General features: G+C 44.8%; 4 protein-coding genes across 5 annotated transcripts in view; 1 reads left to right on the top strand and 3 right to left on the bottom strand.

The window, feature by feature from the left end:
• Nucleotides 1–2,218: 2,218 nt before the first annotated feature.
• On the bottom strand, nucleotides 2,219–5,347 carry eef1b2 (eukaryotic translation elongation factor 1 beta 2). Its single transcript, XM_020658108.2, has 7 exons — nucleotides 5,214–5,347; nucleotides 3,966–4,088; nucleotides 3,753–3,885; nucleotides 3,606–3,672; nucleotides 3,255–3,380; nucleotides 2,463–2,530; nucleotides 2,219–2,347 (listed from the first exon to the last, which is right to left on the bottom strand). Exons 1-7 carry the CDS (start codon nucleotides 5,291–5,293, stop codon nucleotides 2,261–2,263), a joined length of 684 nt encoding a protein of 227 aa, XP_020513764.1. The 5' UTR covers nucleotides 5,294–5,347; the 3' UTR covers nucleotides 2,219–2,260.
• Nucleotides 5,283–11,411, top strand: arl11 (ADP-ribosylation factor-like 11). 2 transcript variants are annotated; one of them, XM_065952025.1, is made up of 6 exons: nucleotides 5,283–5,421; nucleotides 6,431–6,586; nucleotides 7,625–7,690; nucleotides 7,768–7,883; nucleotides 10,702–10,879; nucleotides 10,993–11,411. In XM_065952025.1, the coding sequence occupies exons 2-6, from the start codon at nucleotides 6,557–6,559 to the stop codon at nucleotides 11,119–11,121; spliced, it is 519 nt and encodes a 172-aa protein (XP_065808097.1). In that variant the 5' UTR covers nucleotides 5,283–5,421; nucleotides 6,431–6,556; the 3' UTR covers nucleotides 11,122–11,411. The 2 variants fall into 2 exon arrangements, with proteins under 2 accessions (XP_065808097.1, XP_065808098.1); XM_065952026.1 differs by having other exon boundaries at nucleotides 6,431–6,605.
• Nucleotides 11,382–13,456, bottom strand: ebpl (EBP like). Its single transcript, XM_020658109.3, has 4 exons — nucleotides 13,118–13,456; nucleotides 12,539–12,608; nucleotides 12,088–12,226; nucleotides 11,382–11,701 (listed from the first exon to the last, which is right to left on the bottom strand). Exons 1-4 carry the CDS (start codon nucleotides 13,292–13,294, stop codon nucleotides 11,455–11,457), a joined length of 633 nt encoding a protein of 210 aa, XP_020513765.1. The 5' UTR covers nucleotides 13,295–13,456; the 3' UTR covers nucleotides 11,382–11,454.
• A 594-nt stretch (nucleotides 13,457–14,050) lies between these two features.
• Nucleotides 14,051–18,150, bottom strand: part of cavin2b (caveolae associated protein 2b) — a 4,639-nt gene continuing 539 nt past the window's right edge. Inside the window, exons 2-6 of the mRNA XM_020658118.2 lie at nucleotides 17,411–17,551; nucleotides 16,874–16,975; nucleotides 16,316–16,582; nucleotides 16,091–16,243; nucleotides 14,051–15,558 (exon numbers count right to left, since the gene is read on the bottom strand). Of these exons, the coding sequence (XP_020513774.1) occupies nucleotides 15,154–15,558; nucleotides 16,091–16,243; nucleotides 16,316–16,582; nucleotides 16,874–16,975; nucleotides 17,411–17,551 (1,068 nt within the window). The 3' untranslated portion in view covers nucleotides 14,051–15,153. The remainder of the gene's footprint in view (nucleotides 15,559–16,090; nucleotides 16,244–16,315; nucleotides 16,583–16,873; nucleotides 16,976–17,410; nucleotides 17,552–18,150) is intronic.

The raw sequence follows: 18,150 nt of genomic DNA, 5'->3' as shown, positions 1-18,150 counted from the left end.
AATGCTGCCGCTTGTGAGTGAGGGGAGGTACTACACATGCCAGCTTTTTCACACACACACACACACACCTCTGAGATATAAAGTCCAAATGTTATTTATACACACTCTGAAGAGTTCCCTGATGACACACTGACAGACTCTCACCTGTGGAGAGTGCCCTGATGACACACTGACACTCTCACCTGTGGAGAGTGCCCTGATGACACACTGACACTCTCACCTGTGGAGAGTGCCCTGATGACACACTGACACTCTCACCTGTGGAGAGTGCCCTGATGACACACTGACAGACTCTCACCTGTGGAGAGTGCCCTGATGACACACTGACAGACTCTCACCTGTGGAGAGTGCCCTGATGACACACTGACACTCTCACCTGTGGAGAGTGCCCTGATGACACAGACAGGCTCTCACCTGTGGAGAGTGCCCTGATGACACACTGACAGACTCTCACCTGTGGAGAGTGCCCTGATGACACACTGACAGACTCTCACCTGTGGAGAGTGCCCTGATGACACACTGAAAGGCTCTCACCTGTGGAGAGTGCCCTGATGACACACTGACAGACTCTCACCTGTGGAGAGTGCCCTGATGACACACTGACAGACTCTCACCTGTGGAGAGTGCCCTGATGACACAGACAGGCTCTCACCTGTGGAGAGTGCCCTGATGACACACTGACAGACTCTCACCTGTGGAGAGTGCCCTGATGACACAGACAGGCTCTCACCTGTGGAGAGTGCCCTGATGACACACTGACAGGCTCTCACCTGTGAAGAGTGCCCTGATGACACAGACAGGCTCTCACCTGTGGAGAGTGCCCTGATGACACACTGAAAGGCTCTCACCTGTGGAGAGTGCCCTGATGACACACTGACAGACTCTCACCTGTGAAGAGTGCCCTGATGACACACTGACAGGCTCTCACCTGTGGAGAGTGCCCTGATGACACACTGACAGACTCTCACCTGTGGAGAGTGCCCTGATGACACACTCTCACCTGTGGAGAGTGCCCTGATGACACACTGACACTCTCACCTGTGGAGAGTGCCCTGATGACACACTGACAGACTCTCACCTGTGGAGAGTGCCCTGATGACACACTGACAGACTCTCACCTGTGGAGAGTGCCCTGATGACACACTGACAGACTCTCACCTGTGGAGAGTGCCCTGATGACACACTGACACTCTCACCTGTGGAGAGTGCCCTGATGACACACTGACACTCTCACCTGTGGAGTGCCCTGATGACACACTCTCACCTGTGAAGAGTGCCCTGATGACACACTGACACTCTCACCTGTGGAGAGTGCCCTGATGACACACTGACAGACTCTCACCTGTGGAGAGTTCCCTGATGACACACTGACAGACTCTCACCTGTGAAGAGTGCCCTGATGACACACTGACACTCTCACCTGTGGAGAGTGCCCCGATGACACACTGACAGACTCTCACCTGTGGAGAGTTCCCTGATGACACACTGACAGACTCTCACCTGTGGAGAGTGCCCTGATGACACACTGACACTCTCACCTGTGGAGAGTGCCCTGATGACACACTCTCACCTGTGGAGAGTTCCCTGATGACACACTGACAGACTCTCACCTGTGGAGAGTGCCCTGATGACACACTGACACTCTCACCTGTGGAGAGTGCCCTGATGACAGACTCTCACCTGTGGAGAGTGCCCTGATGACACACTGACACTCTCACCTGTGGAGAGTGCCCTGATGACAGACTCTCACCTGTGGAGAGTGCCCTGATGACACACTGACACTCTCACCTGTGGAGAGTGCCCTGATGACAGACTCTCACCTGTGGAGAGTGCCCTGATGACACACTGACACTCTCACCTGTGAAGAGTGCCCTGATGACACACTGACACTCTCACCTGTGGAGAGTTCCCTGATGACACAGACAGACTCTCACCTGTGGAGAGTGCCCTGATGACACACTGACAGACTCTCACCTGTGGAGAGTGCCCTGATGACACACTGACACTCTCACCTGTGGAGAGTTCCCTGATGACACACTGACAGACTCTCACCTGTGGAGAGTGCCCTGATGACACACTGACAGACTCTCACCTGTGGAGAGTGCCCTGATGACACACTGACACTCTCACCTGTGGAGAGTGCCCTGATGACACACTGACAGACTCTCACCTGTGTCCTCAGTGACACCTACATGGTTCTAAAGAAAAAAAATAACAATTTGTTTTTTGTGCAGGTATTTTATTGAACACGTTTTTGTTTTCAGATTTTGTTGAAAGCAGCGACATCCATCGACTGAACGAAGTCTTCGAACGCTGTGATCTGCTCCTCCAGGATGTCTGTGCCCACCTGGAACCACACAGGTGAATAAAACACAGGTGAATTAAACACAGGTGAATAAAACACAGGTGAATTAAACACACAGGTGAATTAAAGTCCTGTTAACAGGTAAACTGTTCTTCACCTTGTCGTCTTCGACCACACAGCTGATCTGCAGCTTCTTGATGCCGTAACCCACGGGGACGAATTTAGCTGTAGAGGAAACAATCAGATTACTACACCTGTAACCAGACTACCATACCTGTAATCAGACTACTACACCTGTAATCAGATTACTACACCTGTAATCAGACTACCATACCTGTAATCAGACTACTACACCTGTAATCAGATTACTACACCTGTAATCAGACTACCATACCTGTAATCAGATTACTACACCTGTAATCAGACTACTACACCTGTAATCAGACTACCATACCTGTAATCAGATTACTACACCTGTAATCAGATTACTTTAGAGTTCAGATCTTGACGTTTCATCTCGTTTCAGTTGAAAGATGGTGATTTGAGATCATCACAACTCTGCAGATTAATCTGACGACTGACGGAGCCGCCAAACTCAGACCGTCAAGATACAGCGCCCCCTACAGGTGTGCAGTGTGTGTGTGTGTAGCAGTGTTGTGTGTGTGTGTGTGTGTGTGTGTGTAGCAGTGTTGTGTGTGTGTGTGTGTGTGTAGCAGTGTTGTGTTTGTGTGTAGCAGTGTTGTGTGTGTGTGTAGCAGTGTTGTGTAGCAGTGTTGTGTGTGTGTGTGTGTGTGTGTGTGCGCGTGTAGCAGTGTTGTGTGTGTTTGTGTGTGTAGCAGTGTTGTGTGTATGTGTAGCAGTGTTGTGTGTGTGTGTAGCAGTGTTGTGTGTGTGTGTGTGTGTGTGTGTGTGTGTGTAGCAGTGTTGTGTGTGTGTGTGTCACTCTTACACTGTCCCCACACCAGCCCGTCCATCTGAATGCTGCGCACACACTCCTCCAGCTTCGCCATGTCTGTCTCGTCATCCCACGGCTTTACGTCCAATAGGATTGAAGATTTGGCTATGAGGGCGGGCTCTGAGGGGAGAGGGCGGAGTCAGTAACCATCAGTGTATTAAAGCACAAAGTGACTGGCAGCAGGAGACTCTTTCAGGTAAACTCATGGTGTCCATCAGGAAGTCAGACGAAAGATGGTGATTGGTTAATCATCATAAAGAGTCAGCCAATCAGGAGGCAGGATTCCGTGTCCTCAAGTCAATGAATAATTAATGCATCAATAACAAATTAAGTGTGTGGACGTACTTTTAGACTTGCGAGCAGCGTACTCCGCTAAACGTTCCTCCTTCAGCCTCGCCGCCTCGGCGTCCTCCTGCAACACAACGATGAGAGACACTGGTGACATCACTGTGACACTGCAGTGACATCACAGCCACACCGCAGTGACCTCACCTCGTCATCAGAGCCAAACAGGTCCATGTCGTCATCATCATCATCTTCCTTTGAGGCGGGGGCGGGGCCAGAGGTGGAGTCAGCCACACCTGCAGGGCCATACTGACCCAGTGGCTTCTTCACACCTGGAAGACTAACAGGCAGAGGCGGGACTTACTCCACTGATCTTACACACCTGTGTATCAACACCCTGCCGACATCGCCCAGGCTCACCTGCTCTTCTGACTCTGGTAAGACTTGATGTGATTGTACCAGCGCAGGGCGTGGCACAGGTCAGCCGAGGGCGGGGCTGAGATCGCATCAAAGACCGCCACGTCAGCCTGAGAGGGGACGTACCTTAGGACAAAAAACAAACACCTTTCAAATGACTGCACAAAACAACAGCTTTCAAAATAAAATCCTAAAAACAAAACAACAGCTTTCAAAATAAAATCCTAAAAACAAAACAACAGCTTTCAAAATAAAATCCTAAAAATCAAAGTCGTTTAAAATAGTAATTTAATGTTGAACATCTGACCACAGTAATCAGATTACTACACCTGTAATCAGATTACTACACCTGTAATCAGATTACTACACCTGTAATCAGATTACTACACCTGTAATCAGATTACTTTAGAGTTCAGATCTTAACATTTCATCTCGTATCAGTTGAAAGATGGTGATTTGAGATCATCACAACTCTTTAATAGGGTTAGTTAAGGGTTAGTAAAGTGTTAGTTAAGGATTAGTTTAGGGTTAGTAAAGGTTAGTTAAGGGTTAGTAAAGTGTTAGTTAAGGATTAGTTTAGGGTTAGTAAAGGTTAGTTAAGGGTTAGTTAGGGGTTAGTAAAGGATTAGTTTAGGATTAGTTTAGGGTTAGTAAAGGTTAGTTAAGGGTTAGTAAAGGTTAGTTAAGGATTAGTAAAGGTTAGTTAAGGGTTAGTAAAGGTTAGTTAGGGGTTAGTAAAGGATTAGTTTAGGATTAGTTAAGGATTAGTAAAGGTTAGTTAAGGGTTAGTAAAGGTTAGTTAAGGATTAGTAAAGGTTAGTTAAGGGTTAGTAAAGTGTTAGTTAAGGGTTAGTTAAGGGTTAGTTAAGGGTTTAACCAATCACGCGTCATTTAGCCACATGGGCACAGTTAGCATGTTAGCACCATGTGAATGGGTTTGAACACGGAACTTCTTCCGCACAAACTTTCACTGAAACAAACGTGAATGGACCCTGAAGACTTCAGGTGTGTGCTTCCACTAAACACAGGTTGACATGCGCACTGTTAACGTTTTATTTTGTTTATTTTCACCTTCAAACTCTGCTGCGCCGGCAGCCTGTTAGCTAGCCGTTAGCCACATGTAGCTCAACAAGGAGCCAAGATGGCGGCACCCGCAGCTGCTGGACTTAGCGTAACAGTTTGTCCCGTCACTACCGTCAATATACCGTCAACATACCGTGAATATACCGTTAAAGTACCGTAAACACTCACCCCTCGATGTAGCTGCGCTCCGACAGGAAGTCATTGAGCACTTTGAGGCCGGAGGCGGATTTCAGGTCACCGAAGCCCATGATGAAGAAGGACCGACGAGGAGGACGAAGAAGAAGGAGGGAGGAGGCGGGAAGAGTCAGCTTTATACCCGGAGACAGACCCCTCCTCACGGACACCGCTCCTCCTCCTCCACGCTGCCCTGAAGGAGGTAAAGATCAATAACGTCTGAATTATGTGTTGGTAATTATAATGATCATTTGTATTATTATTATTATTATTATTATTATTATTATTATTATTATTATGATTATTAATATGATTATTATTATTATTATTATTATTATTATTAATATTAATATGATTATTATTATTAATATTAATATGATTATTATTATTATTATTATTATTAATATGATTATTATTATTATTATTATTATTATTATTATTAATATTATTATTATTATTAATAATGTTTTTCTGTTGTTAAACTTTAATATACGTGAATATAAAGTAACGACTGTTTTAGTCCAGTGAAGATAACAGAACAGGTAAATATGTAAATCATCAGACAACACAAAGTCTGTTTGAGTTTCATCTGAACAGGTGTTTCCTCCTTTTCTCTGTACAGGTGTGACTTTTCTCTGTACAGGTGTTTCTTCTTCTCTGTACAGGTGTTTCTTCTTCTCTGTACAGGTGTTTCCTCCTTCTTTTCTCTGTACAGGTGTGACTTTTCTCTGTACAGGTGTTTCTTCTTCTCTGTACAGGTGTTTCTTCTTCTCTGTACAGGTGTTTCTTCTCTGTACAGGTGTTTCCTCCTCCTTTTCTCTGTACAGGTGTTTCCTCCTTCTTTTCTCTGTACAGGTGTGACTTTTCTCTGTACAGGTGTTTCTTCTTCTCTGTACAGGTGTTTCTTCTCTGTACAGGTGTTTCCTCCTCCTTTTCTCTGTACAGGTGTTTCCTCCTTCTTTTCTCTGTACAGGTGTGACTTTTCTCTGTACAGGTGTTTCTTCTTCTCTGTACAGGTGTTTCTTCTTCTCTGTACAGGTGTGTCTCTTCTCTGTACAGGTGTTTCTTCTTCTCTGTACAGGTGTGTCTCTTCTCTGTACAGGTGTTTCCTCTTTTTCTTGAAAGGTTTTTTCCACTTACACAAAAATGCTGTCCGACCTGTTACACAGTCACATGCTCTGATTGGACCCTGTTCTCCTATTGGTTGACAGTCTGAATGACCCTGAACACACCTGAAAGATGTTAGACAGGTGAGTTTCAGTCGACACAGAACAGGAATGAGTGAAGGAGGATACTAGCTTTGGACTGACGCAGAGGAAAGAAGTATCTTCAGGACGATGGGTCAGGCTCACAGCTCCTCTCCTCAGGTACTCACCTGGCTGACAGGTATTTTCCATGTCTCACCTGTGTACTGTCTTGAGCTGAAAGTACTTTACATGCTGTGTGCTTTTATTTTGAAATAAAGTAATGCCCTTCCTGTAGATGGAAGGTTAGGGCAAGAAGTTAAACACAGAAACAGGAAGTGGTTAGGGATCCCAAAGGTCAATGTGTGATGTCATAATGTCAGTGTGTGATGTCATAAGGTGGATATTACATTCTGAGAGTTTGTTAAAGTGAAATGAGACATTCAAAGATGCAGCAGTGAGACTACAGGGAGACACTGAGGACGAGTATCTACGGAGAGCCTGAAGGGACAAACAGGAGAGTAATGTGACTAACTCTTTAAAGAGTCCATAATCTGCCCTTTTTGGGGTTCTTATATTTAATCTATGTTCCTACTTTTGTACGTTCACAATAGATAAAGTCTGAAAAAAGTGTCTGTTTTCATGAACTGCTCCTCCTTGCTCCCTCTCTGCACTGAGTCCGTCAGCTACACTCTGTTGAGCCCACACTGTTAGATCCCACGTGGGCCAAGTCTGCTCTGATTGGTCTGCCAATCCGCTCTGTCGTTATTGGTCAGTTACTCAGCACGCGTCTCGGAAATTTCAACATGAGCTGCAGGGCCACAACGAGCCAATGGGCTTAGATCAGTGATCTCACACTGACAATGACACTGACAAGTTTTTATCGAGGGGGGCTGGAACCGAGCGTTACATGCAGCTAATGCTACAGCTAACAGGAGGACGTAGGAAAAGACGCATTTCCGCGGACTTTGAATTTTTGCACATAGATGTGACTAAACATGCACAGGACACTTAGAAAACACACTGAAGAGCAGATAAAACCAGAAGAAGAATTTGGGACCTTTAATGCTGACGGCTCTGATATAAATAAATGATACAGTATACTGTGTGTGTGTGTGTGTGTGTGTGTGTGTGTGTGTGTGTGTGTGTGTGTGTGTGTGTGTGTGTGTGTGTGTGTGTGTGTGTGTGTGTGTGTGTGTGTGTGTGTGTGTGTGTGTGTAGGTGATACTGATGGGTTTGGACTCTGCTGGGAAGTCGACCCTGCTCGCTCGACTGCTGACAGGACAGGTAAGAAAATCAATATGAGGTACAGGTGTGTCAGGTGTGATTGTCTCAGGTGTGATTGTGTTCTCTGATCACTTCAGGAGATGGAAACATCTCCAACCATCGGATTCAACGTAGGAACTTTGGACCTGGACAAGAAGACATCTTTGACAGTGTGGGACGTCGGAGGACAGAAGAGCATGAGACCAAACTGGAGGCATGCATTCTTCACCACACACACACACACACACACACACACACACACACACACACACACACACACACACACACACACACACACACACACAATGGAGAGGTTCACTACAGCTGAGTGTTGATCATGGAGGTTCACTACAGCTGAGTGTTGATCATGGAGGTTCACTACAGCTGAGTGTTGATCATGGAGGTTCACTACAGCTGAGTGTTGATCATAGAGGTTCACTACAGCTGAGTGTTGATCATGGAGAGGTTCACTACAGCTGAGTGTTGATCATAGAGGTTCACTGCAGATGAGTGTTGATCATAGAGGTTCACTACAGCTGAGTGTTGATCATAGAGGTTCACTACAGCTGAGTGTTGATCATAGAGGTTCACTACAGCTGAGTGTTGATCATAGAGGTTCACTACAGATGAGTGTTGATCATGGAGAGGTTCACTACAGCTGAGTGTTGATCATAGAGGTTCACTACAGATGAGTGTTGATCGTAGAGGTTCACTACAGATGAGTGTTGATCGTAGAGGTTCACTACAGATGAGTGTTGATCGTAGAGGTTCACTGCAGATGAGTGTTGATCGTAGAGGTTCACTGCAGATGAGTGTTGATCGTAGAGGTTCACTGCAGCTGAGTGTTGATCGTAGAGGTTCACTACAGCTGAGTGTTGATCGTAGAGGTTCACTGCAGATGAGTGTTGATCGTAGAGGTTCACTACAGCTGAGTGTTGATCGTAGAGGTTCACTGCAGATGAGTGTTGATCGTAGAGGTTCACTGCAGATGAGTGTTGATCGTAGAGGTTCACTGCAGATGAGTGTTGATCGTAGAGGTTCACTACAGCTGAGTGTTGATCGTAGAGGTTCACTGCAGATGAGTGTTGATCATGGAGAGGTTCACTACAGCTGAGTGTTGATCGTAGAGGTTCACTACAGCTGAGTGTTGATCATAGAGGTTCACTGCAGATGAGTGTTGATCATGGAGAGGTTCACTGCAGATGAGTGTTGATCGTAGAGGTTCACTACAGCTGAGTGTTGATCATAGAGGTTCACTGCAGCTGAGTGTTGATCATGGAGAGGTTCACTGCAGATAAGTGTTGATCGTAGAGGTTCACTGCAGCTGAGTGTTGATCATGGAGAGGTTCACTACAGCTGAGTGTTGATCATAGAGGTTCACTGCAGCTGAGTGTTGATCGTAGAGGTTCACTGCAGATGAGTGTTGATCGTAGAGGTTCACTGCAGATGAGTGTTGATCGTAGAGGTTCACTACAGATGAGTGTTGATCGTAGAGGTTCACTGCAGATGAGTGTTGATCGTAGAGGTTCACTGCAGATGAGTGTTGATCGTAGAGGTTCACTGCAGATGAGTGTTGATCGTAGAGGTTCACTGCAGATGAGTGTTGATCATAGAGGTTCACTGCAGTTGTGTGTTGATCAGAGACGTTCACTGCAGATGAGTGTTGATCGTAGAGGTTCACTGCAGATGAGTGTTGATCGTAGAGGTTCACTGCAGATGAGTGTTGATCGTAGAGGTTCACTACAGATGAGTGTTGATCGTAGAGGTTCACTGCAGCTGAGTGTTGATCGTAGAGGTTCACTACAGTTGTGTGTTGATCGTAGAGGTTCACTACAGATGAGTGTTGATCGTAGAGGTTCACTGCAGATGAGTGTTGATCGTAGAGGTTCACTGCAGATGAGTGTTGATCATAGAGGTTCAATGCAGATGAGTGTTGATCATGGAGAGGTTCACTACAGCTGAGTGTTGATCGTAGAGGTTCACTACAGCTGAGTGTTGATCATAGAGGTTCACTGCAGATGAGTGTTGATCATGGAGAGGTTCACTGCAGATGAGTGTTGATCGTAGAGGTTCACTACAGCTGAGTGTTGATCATAGAGGTTCACTGCAGATGAGTGTTGATCGTAGAGGTTCACTACAGATGAGTGTTGATCGTAGAGGTTCACTACAGATGAGTGTTGATCATAGAGGTTCACTGCAGCTGAGTGTTGATCGTAGAGGTTCACTACAGCTGAGTGTTGATCATGGAGGTTCACTACAGCTGAGTGTTGATCATGGAGGTTCACTACAGCTGAGTGTTGATCGTAGAGGTTCACTGCAGCTGAGTGTTGATCATAGAGGTTCACTACAGCTGAGTGTTGATCAGAGAGGTTCACTACAGCTGAGTGTTGATCGTAGAGGTTCACTACAGCTGAGTGTTGATCAGAGAGGTTCACTACAGCTGAGTGTTGATCGTAGAGGTTCACTGCAGCTGAGTGTTGATCATAGAGGTTCACTACAGCTGAGTGTTGATCAGAGAGGTTCACTACAGCTGAGTGTTGATCGTAGAGGTTCACTGCAGATGAGTGTTGATCAGAGAGGTTCACTACAGCTGAGTGTTGATCGTAGAGGTTCACTGCAGATGAGTGTTGATCATGGAGAGGTTCACTACAGCTGAGTGTTGATCATGGAGAGGTTCACTACAGCTGAGTGTTGATCGTAGAGGTTCACTACAGTTGTGTGTTGATCAGAGAGGTTCACTACAGCTGAGTGTTGATCGTAGAGGTTCACTACAGTTGTGTGTTGATCGTAGAGGTTCACTACAGTTGTGTGTTGATCGTAGAGGTTCACTACAGTTGTGTGTTGATCGTAGAGGTTCACTACAGTTGTGTGTTGATCAGAGACGTTCACTGCAGCTGAGTGTTGATCATAGAGAGGTTCACTACAGCTGAATGTTGATCATAGACGTTCACTACAGCTGAGTGTTGATAATGGAGAGGTTCACTACAGTTGTGTGTTGGTGTTAACACTAACCCTTCCTTGTTGTTCTTCAGGTACTTCCTGGACGACTGTAAGGCTCTGGTGTTCGTGGTGGACAGCACTGATCGTGTTCGGATGCACGAGGCTCAGAAAGTGTTGAAGAAGGTTCTGTGTGATGAGAAGTTACGAGGGATTCCTCTGATGGTTCTGGCCAACAAGAAGGATCTGCCAGACTCCATGACCATCCGAGAGGTACTACAGGAACCCTACATCTTAAAGTGCTCAAAAATATCATGAGCTTTGAAGAAGAGTTGTTTGACGTTTCCTCTGAAAATCCCTCCCCCCCCCCCCCCACTCCCCGTCAGATTTCCAACCAGCTGGACCTGGACTCTCACAACGAGCGGCTGTGGGAGGTTCAGGCCTGCAGCGCTCTGAAGGGACTAGGACTCCAGCAGGCCTTCATCTCTGTGCATAAGATGATCAAGAAGAGCTGAGAGTAGGAGGAGGAGAGGAGGAGAGGAAGGAGGAGAGGAAGGAGGAGAGGAGAGGAGGAGAGGAAGGAGGAGAGGAAGGAGTGGAAGGAGGAGGGAGGAGGGAGGAGGAGAGGAAGGAGGGAGGAGGAGAGGAGGAGGGGACAACATCTGATATTTTTACTGAAATAAATTTAAGTGTTTTGTTCTTTAAACGTTTTGGTACATTTTCCAATAATTATTAATTTATAACAAACAGCCAATCAAAGTGCCCGACAAGTGTCTGTGATACCAATAAAATAGTTTATTCATGAGTGAGTGTTTTGATCAATGGAAAGTTCTAAATCATTCAGATCTCTACATCTTCTTCCTGTTAACATGGTCATCCACTTGGAGCGCGTGCAGACTCTTGAGGGAAATCCATGATTGTATCAGCAGCAGGACCGGGACCAGGACCCAGAGCCCATTAAAAAAGACAAGGTAGACCCACAGGTGCAGCCAGCTGGACGTGTTCAGACTGGGACTGCCCACAAGCCACTCAGGAGCAAAGGTCATCCAGCCGCCATAAAGCTCGCACACGCTCAGAGTGATCTGCAGGAAGTGTCTGAATAAATACAGTGAAACATACTGTAACTATGAGATGAGATGAGATGAGATTCAACTTTATTGTCATTACACATATACAAGTATAGAGTAACGAAATGAGGTTTGGCATCTCACCAGAAGTGCAAATAAGCAGAAAGTGCAAGAGTCTGTGCTATGTACAGTAATTGAGTGCAAGAGTCTGTGCTATGTACAGTAATTGAGTGCAAGAGTCTGTGCTATGTTCAGTAAGTCTGTGCTATGTACAGTAATTGCAAAATTTACAGATGTTGACAAAAAAAGTGAATTATGAGGTATATCTGGATGGCTGAACTATACGTGTGTGTGTGTGTGTGTGTGTGTGTGTGTGTGTGTGTGTGTGTGTGTGTGTGTGTGTGTGTGTATAACCTGTAGTATCTCTCCTGTAGTATTGCGTGTATCAGCAGCACACCAATCACAGAGTCCAGGAACACAGTCAGAAGTTCAATTGAGACGATTGTTGGATCAGAAGTCAGCCAACGACTGTCTGCTCTGCTGTACTCTCTCCCTGAACACAGACAGGTACAGACAGACAGGTACAGACAGAGAGATGGACAAACAGGTGCAGACAGGTACAGACAGAGAGACAGACAGGTACAGACAGACAGGTAGAGACAGAGAGAGACAGACAGACAGGTACAGACAGACAAGTAGAGACAGAGAGAGAGACAGGTAGAGACAGGTAGAGACAGACAGACAGGTACAGACAGAGAGACGGACAGACAGGTAGAGACAGACAGGTACAGACAGTGAGACAGGTCAGGTTGCACTATGAACTTGAAGGATTTCTGTTGTCAAAGTTTCAGGTAAACAAACTCACAAAGTTCAGCTAGCGGACCTTCAGACGTCTCCACCGTCCCAACCAGAGACATGTAAACAAAGGGACCCTCCTTCATAAACAAATAACCAGAGACATGTAAACAAAGGGACCCTCCTTCATAAACAAATAACCAGAGACATGTAAACAAAGGGACCGTCCTTCATAAACAAATAACCAGAGACATGTAAACAAAGGGACCCTCCTTCATAAACAAATAACCAGAGACATGTAAACAAAGGGACCGTCCTTCATAAACAAATAACCAGAGACATGTAAACAAAGGGACCGTCCTTCATAAACAAATAACCAGAGACATGTAAACAAAGGGACCCTCCTTCATAAACAAATAACCAGAGACATGTAAACAAAGGGACCGTCCTTCATAAACAAATAACCAGAGACATGTAAACAAAGGGACCCTCCTTCATAAACAAATAACCAGAGACATGTAAACAAAGGGACCCTCATATATGAGTAAACATAATCAAACAAAAGAAACGCAGACAGTTTAAATCAAATTACAGACAATTAAAAAGATGTATTTGAAGAATAAAAGGTATGAATGCTGATTGGTCGTACCAGTGTCAGGTGGACAATGACATCATAGAAAAGCCAGAGCAGGATCCACTTATCCACTGAAGAGCTCTGTCTACCTAACCTGAACATTAGTAATACAGCTGCTATCATTTGGATGCTACATGCTAACAGAGAGCAGACAGACACTGGAGAGACGCCAGGGGGCATCACTGAGTCCATCCTCTTGTCAGAGAAGAAGAAGAAAAGAAAAAGAAGGGGCTGTAGGAGTAGAAGACGTAGTATTTGTCACTCTGGAAGGTAGCTCCTTTTAAAAAGTTCTCTGCTGGATGTAGAAACAGGACCAGGAATGCGGACTGACACTAAAGACCCCACCCCCTGCCTCAATTTATTGGTTGTGTTGGCTCTGAGCCACACCCCTTTACCACCATTTGCCAACTGAGGTGGACACCCCACTCCCTGACCCCGCCTCCACCAGAGACAGCAGAGTGTACCAAATTCCCCTTTGAAAAGAAATATGATCCATATGTGTGAACATATTCTTTCTCTATGGCACCTGAAGAGTCAAAATCCCGTCAAATATCATCAGAGAGACTAAACTGTCAATGACTTGAATCAGCTGAAGCCCAGGAGGACAAGAGAGTTAATGTCAGAGATCAACCAGCAGGAGGCGCCACACTCCACACTGAGACAAGAAACTGATGTGCTAAGAACCCAAACCCATATAAACATGGATCCTGAAACTGTCTGAAGACGGTTTAACAGTTCCTTTATTCTGCAATACCACCTGAACAGGTGTGTGTCAAGCACTTCCAAGCAATTCCAAAAGCTGAAAACTTTTGGTTTTCAGCGCCACATAAAGAAAAAAACAAAGAAAAAGCAGCAAATAAAGTGTAAAGGGGGGGCTAACCCTCACATTGAGGAACACAAAAAAAAATCAGACAAAATGTGAGGTTCAATAAAGAGTCAGAAAATAAATGTGGTAAAACAAGACTTTATTATGTTATGTTCATGTGATTCACACACACAGCTGTAAGGTGATTGACAGGTAACAAGCGTCATACAGGAAATGTTCTTTGGCACCACAAAGTGTTAAAAATGTCAAAATTTAAGAGTGACAGCTAACAAAAGTTTTAAATTTCAATTTATATTCGACACAAAAAACAGCATACACCACCACTTTAACTCTTATATACCATCACTTTAACTCTTATATACCATCACTTTAACTCTTATATACCATCGCTTTAACTCTTATATACCATCACTTTAACTCTTATATACCATCACTTTAACTCTTATATACCATCACTTTAACTCTTATATACCATCACAAACTGTGTATGTTTGGGACTTCGTAAAGGAAACTTAAGAGAACCTTAGAGGAGAACCCAAGTGGAATGTTGCAGGAACCTTTGGGGAATCTTAGAGGAACATATAAGGAACTGTAAGGGAACCCTTTATTGATGCATAACCCTAGGCAACCATAGTTGGATCTTAAAAGATGCTATGAGGAGCCATTCCTTTGAGGATCTCTGTAGGAGAATGTTTGAGAAACATCAATAGATAGTCAAAGGAACCTTAAAAGGAACGTTTTGTTTAGCACCATGTTAGTAGGTTCTTTGTGGGTAGAATGATTGACAGGTTCAGATGGTCATTTGGGTTCCATGTTTCCTTGTTCCATGTTGCATATTAACCAGCAGATTATTCGTTATCATGTTTATAAGAGATCAAAGAATACAACAATATTAATGAGAAAAATGTCCTGTAAAAAACACATATCTCCACAGTTTTATTTGTATCAGTTTGTCATTGAATGCTAACATTCTCCAACTTCATAAAAAACTTTGCACCTACAATCTAAAATCAGCCGTTTGTGTTGGTTCTGTAGGAGTTTAAACTTTGTAGATATGTGGTTTTCAGAGTGACGTGTTAATCAGATAAGAATATTTAATATATTTGTGTGAGGGATTATCAATATCATCATCATTAACAAAACAGCCACAGACCTTAAAGGAACAAATCAGCAACAGCTGAAATGTTCTTTAATCTGTTTGTTCTTAATGAAGACTTGTGAGTGTTTAGGATTCATCCTCTCTCTCCTCCTTTGCTCCTTCCTTCTCTCCTTTCTCCTCCTGAGGCAGGGTGGAGGACAGGGCGTACTCCTGACTGACCTCCTCTGAAACCACGGACAGCTCCGCCTCCACACCGGTCACCTCCTCGCCTCCCTCCTCCTGTTTCTCCTCCTGCTCAACAGGAGCCAGCTGGGCATGGACCTCAGTGAAGGGGACTTCCTGGTCAGTGCTGCCCATTGGGGAGAGCTGGATGTCAGCCTCAGTGAGGACAGACTCCCCGGTCTGAATGGAGATGTCGGGGGTCTGGATGGAGATGTCGGGGGTCTGGATGGAGGTGTCGGGGGTCTGGATGGAGGTGTCGGGGGTCTGGATGGAGGTGTCAGGGGGCTGAGAGTCGGAGCTGCTGCGAGGCTGAAAACATGGAGAGTTTAAAGTCAGTAGTCAGAGGAAGTGGAAAAATTCAGAAACTGTGGAACAATAAGGGATCTCAACTGGACAGAATCTTACTGGAACCTTTATTAACCTCAGGGGAAGTTTTTTTCAAACCATGGGGAACTTTAAATGATGCTTTGTGGAACCTTAAACCCTATGGTACCCTTAGAGGAACCTTCATGAGCAGTCAGAGAAGATGTAGAACAATCATAGGGGAACCTTGGAGGAAATTCTGGGGAAACCTAAGGGGGTGATTTTTGAACTCATCAGGAATGGGGAAATATCATTGGTGATGACAGTAAACATCAGGAAAAGTAAGGAAAACTATAGAGTAACATCATTGGAACCTGTAGGAAATGTGCGATTTAAACAAACTTAAAGGGAATTATGTTAAAAACCAAAATAAATGTTAGAGTAAACTTTGTGGAACCCCTAGAACATATTGTTCCTTCAAGGAGCTGAGAACATCTGATCACATTCACAGTAACAGAATAATAACAGAAGGCAGTACCTTCCTGATGTTGAAGGTCAAAGGAGAAACCTTCAGACTAGAGGTTTTCTGTTTGATCTTCTCTCGCTGCTCCTGAGAAACAATCTTTGTTCCGATCTTCGTCATCTTCTTCTCAATGTTCTGCCTTGAAAATGCCTTCTTCAGACTGTCCACCTGCAGAAAGAGAGAGTTCAACCTGTCTGTCTGAGAACCTGTCTGTCTGAACATATGAATCTGCTTTGTTACCTTCTTCAGACTCGAGCGTTTCAGTTTTTCGGCTCTGGATTTCTCCATGTTCTCCAGATCATGAGGCCAAAACTCTTCCTCCTCGAGCTCTGCCTCCAGTCCAACATCCTCATCTGATGATAGGTCAATGGTCTGGAGCCCGCTCTCCTGGGAACGGTTTCCATCGACAACACCTGGAACCAATTCAATGCCTTCTTCTATAATCTCATCCCGGGGGAACGGAGGAGGATCCTTGACGAAAACAGTGGCGGGGATCTCGTTTTCCTCCTGAGGAAGATGAGAACATCCCGGTATAGGGTACACAGTACAATTACTGTAGTTTATGCAGTTACTGTAGTTTACGCAGTTAAGACAGTACAGTTACTGCACTAGAGTACAGTTGCTGTAGTTTATACAATACAGTTACTGTAGTTTACAGAGTACAGTTACTGTGTTTTATACAGTTCATACAGAACAGCAATTGTGGTTTTAGACTGCCACTTTTGTGTTGTCTGAAAAAGTCACCTTAAACTGAAATTCCCATAACTTCATTGATTAGTTGTTCATAGTTGTGCATACCTGGAAGATTAGAACTTTGAAGTTGTTTCGGTTTATCAGGTGGGCGTGATTTGCCTCAAGCTTCTTCACCTGAACACCCTGACGCTCCATCTTATCCCGAACCTGCAGACAAGAACCCAGGTGTGATTGATTTCAGTCTACCAGTCAGGTGTGATTGATTTCAGTCTATCTGACAGGTGTGATTGATTTCATTCTATCTGACAGGTGTGATTGATTTCAGTCTATCTGACAGGTGTGATTGATTTCAGTCTACCAGTCAGGTGTGATTGATTTCAGTCTATCTGACAGGTGTGATTGATTTCAGTCTATCTGACAGGTGTGATTGATTTCAGTCTATCTGACAGGTGTGATTGATTTCAGTCTACCAGTCAGGTGTGATTGATTTCAGTGTACCTGACAGGTGTGATTGAGTTCAGTGTACCTGACGGGTGTGATTGATTTCAGTCTACCAGTCAGGTGTGATTGATTTCAGTGTACCTGACAGGTGTGATTGATTTCAGTCTATCTGACAGGTGTTTTCAGGTGTGAGCTGTGTACCTCCTTCATGGTGACTGACAGTTTGCGACTCTTGTCCAGAAGTTTGCTGACAGTGTTCGACGTGTGACTGTGGCTCTTTGATAGTTTGGTCATATCAGCCTGGATCCCTCTGACCACGCCCTCCATCTCCACCTGATGCACCTAAACACAACAACCAATGAGATATCAGCCTGGATCCCTCTGACCACGCCCTCCATCTCCACCTGATGCACCTAAACACAACAACCAATGAGATATCAGCCTGGATCCCTCTGACCACGCCCTCCATCTCTACCTGATAATGTTTGAGGTAAGGATGTGACAGTCTTGTGAAACGTTTTGTGTCTCTCCAGGTAGTGAGTCTGTTTCTTGTCTGGTTTAGTCTGGATTAATCTAGATTAGTCTAGTCTAGTTTATTCTGGACGTGGTCTTGATGTGGTCTGGACGTGGTCTTGATGTGGTCTGACCCTGTCTGATGGAAGACCTGTTCTAACGTTTCATTCAGGAAGTCTAACTCTTTCAAATTTTAAAAGGTTTTTAATGTTTGTTGTAACTAAACCTGACCCCTCCCCCTTTCACCTCCCAATCCCCCCTTCCCAACCCTAATCCTGTTTCAGCTGAAGCTTCTGAATGTTTCAAACATTTCAGGAATGTTTTCTCACTGCCGAGTCAAACATCTGTGAAGCAGCTTCACGTGAGAGTTAAACACAGACTCAGGGAGGCTGAAGAGAGGAGAAGAAGAAGAAGAAGAGTTTCTGAAA

This window comes from Labrus bergylta, chromosome 24 (genome assembly GCF_963930695.1).
Source record: "Labrus bergylta chromosome 24, fLabBer1.1, whole genome shotgun sequence".
Taxonomy (NCBI): domain Eukaryota; kingdom Metazoa; phylum Chordata; class Actinopteri; order Labriformes; family Labridae; genus Labrus; species Labrus bergylta.
This window is presented reverse-complemented; position numbering and strand designations above follow the sequence as displayed.

Coding starts and splice junctions, on each gene's coding strand:
- eef1b2 (XM_020658108.2), bottom strand. CDS start 5,293: ATGGGCTTCGGTGACCTGAAATCCGCCTCCGGCCTCAAAGTGCTCAAT. Junction 3,381..3,605: donor CGCTGCTCGCAAGTCTAAAA/GTACGTCCACAC, acceptor CTCTCCCCTCAG/AGCCCGCCCTCATAGCCAAA. Junction 2,531..3,254: donor CGGGCTGGTGTGGGGACAGT/GTAAGAGTGACA, acceptor TTTCCTCTACAG/CTAAATTCGTCCCCGTGGGT.
- ebpl (XM_020658109.3), bottom strand. CDS start 13,294: ATGGACTCAGTGATGCCCCCTGGCGTCTCTCCAGTGTCTGTCTGCTCT. Junction 12,227..12,538: donor AGGTCCGCTAGCTGAACTTT/GTGAGTTTGTTT, acceptor GTCTGTGTTCAG/GGAGAGAGTACAGCAGAGCA. Junction 11,702..12,087: donor CTACAGGAGAGATACTACAG/GTTATACACACA, acceptor GTATTTATTCAG/ACACTTCCTGCAGATCACTC.
- arl11 (XM_065952025.1), top strand. CDS start 6,557: ATGGGTCAGGCTCACAGCTCCTCTCCTCAG. Junction 6,587..7,624: donor CTCACAGCTCCTCTCCTCAG/GTACTCACCTGG, acceptor GTGTGTGTGTAG/GTGATACTGATGGGTTTGGA. Junction 7,884..10,701: donor AGCATGAGACCAAACTGGAG/GCATGCATTCTT, acceptor GTTGTTCTTCAG/GTACTTCCTGGACGACTGTA.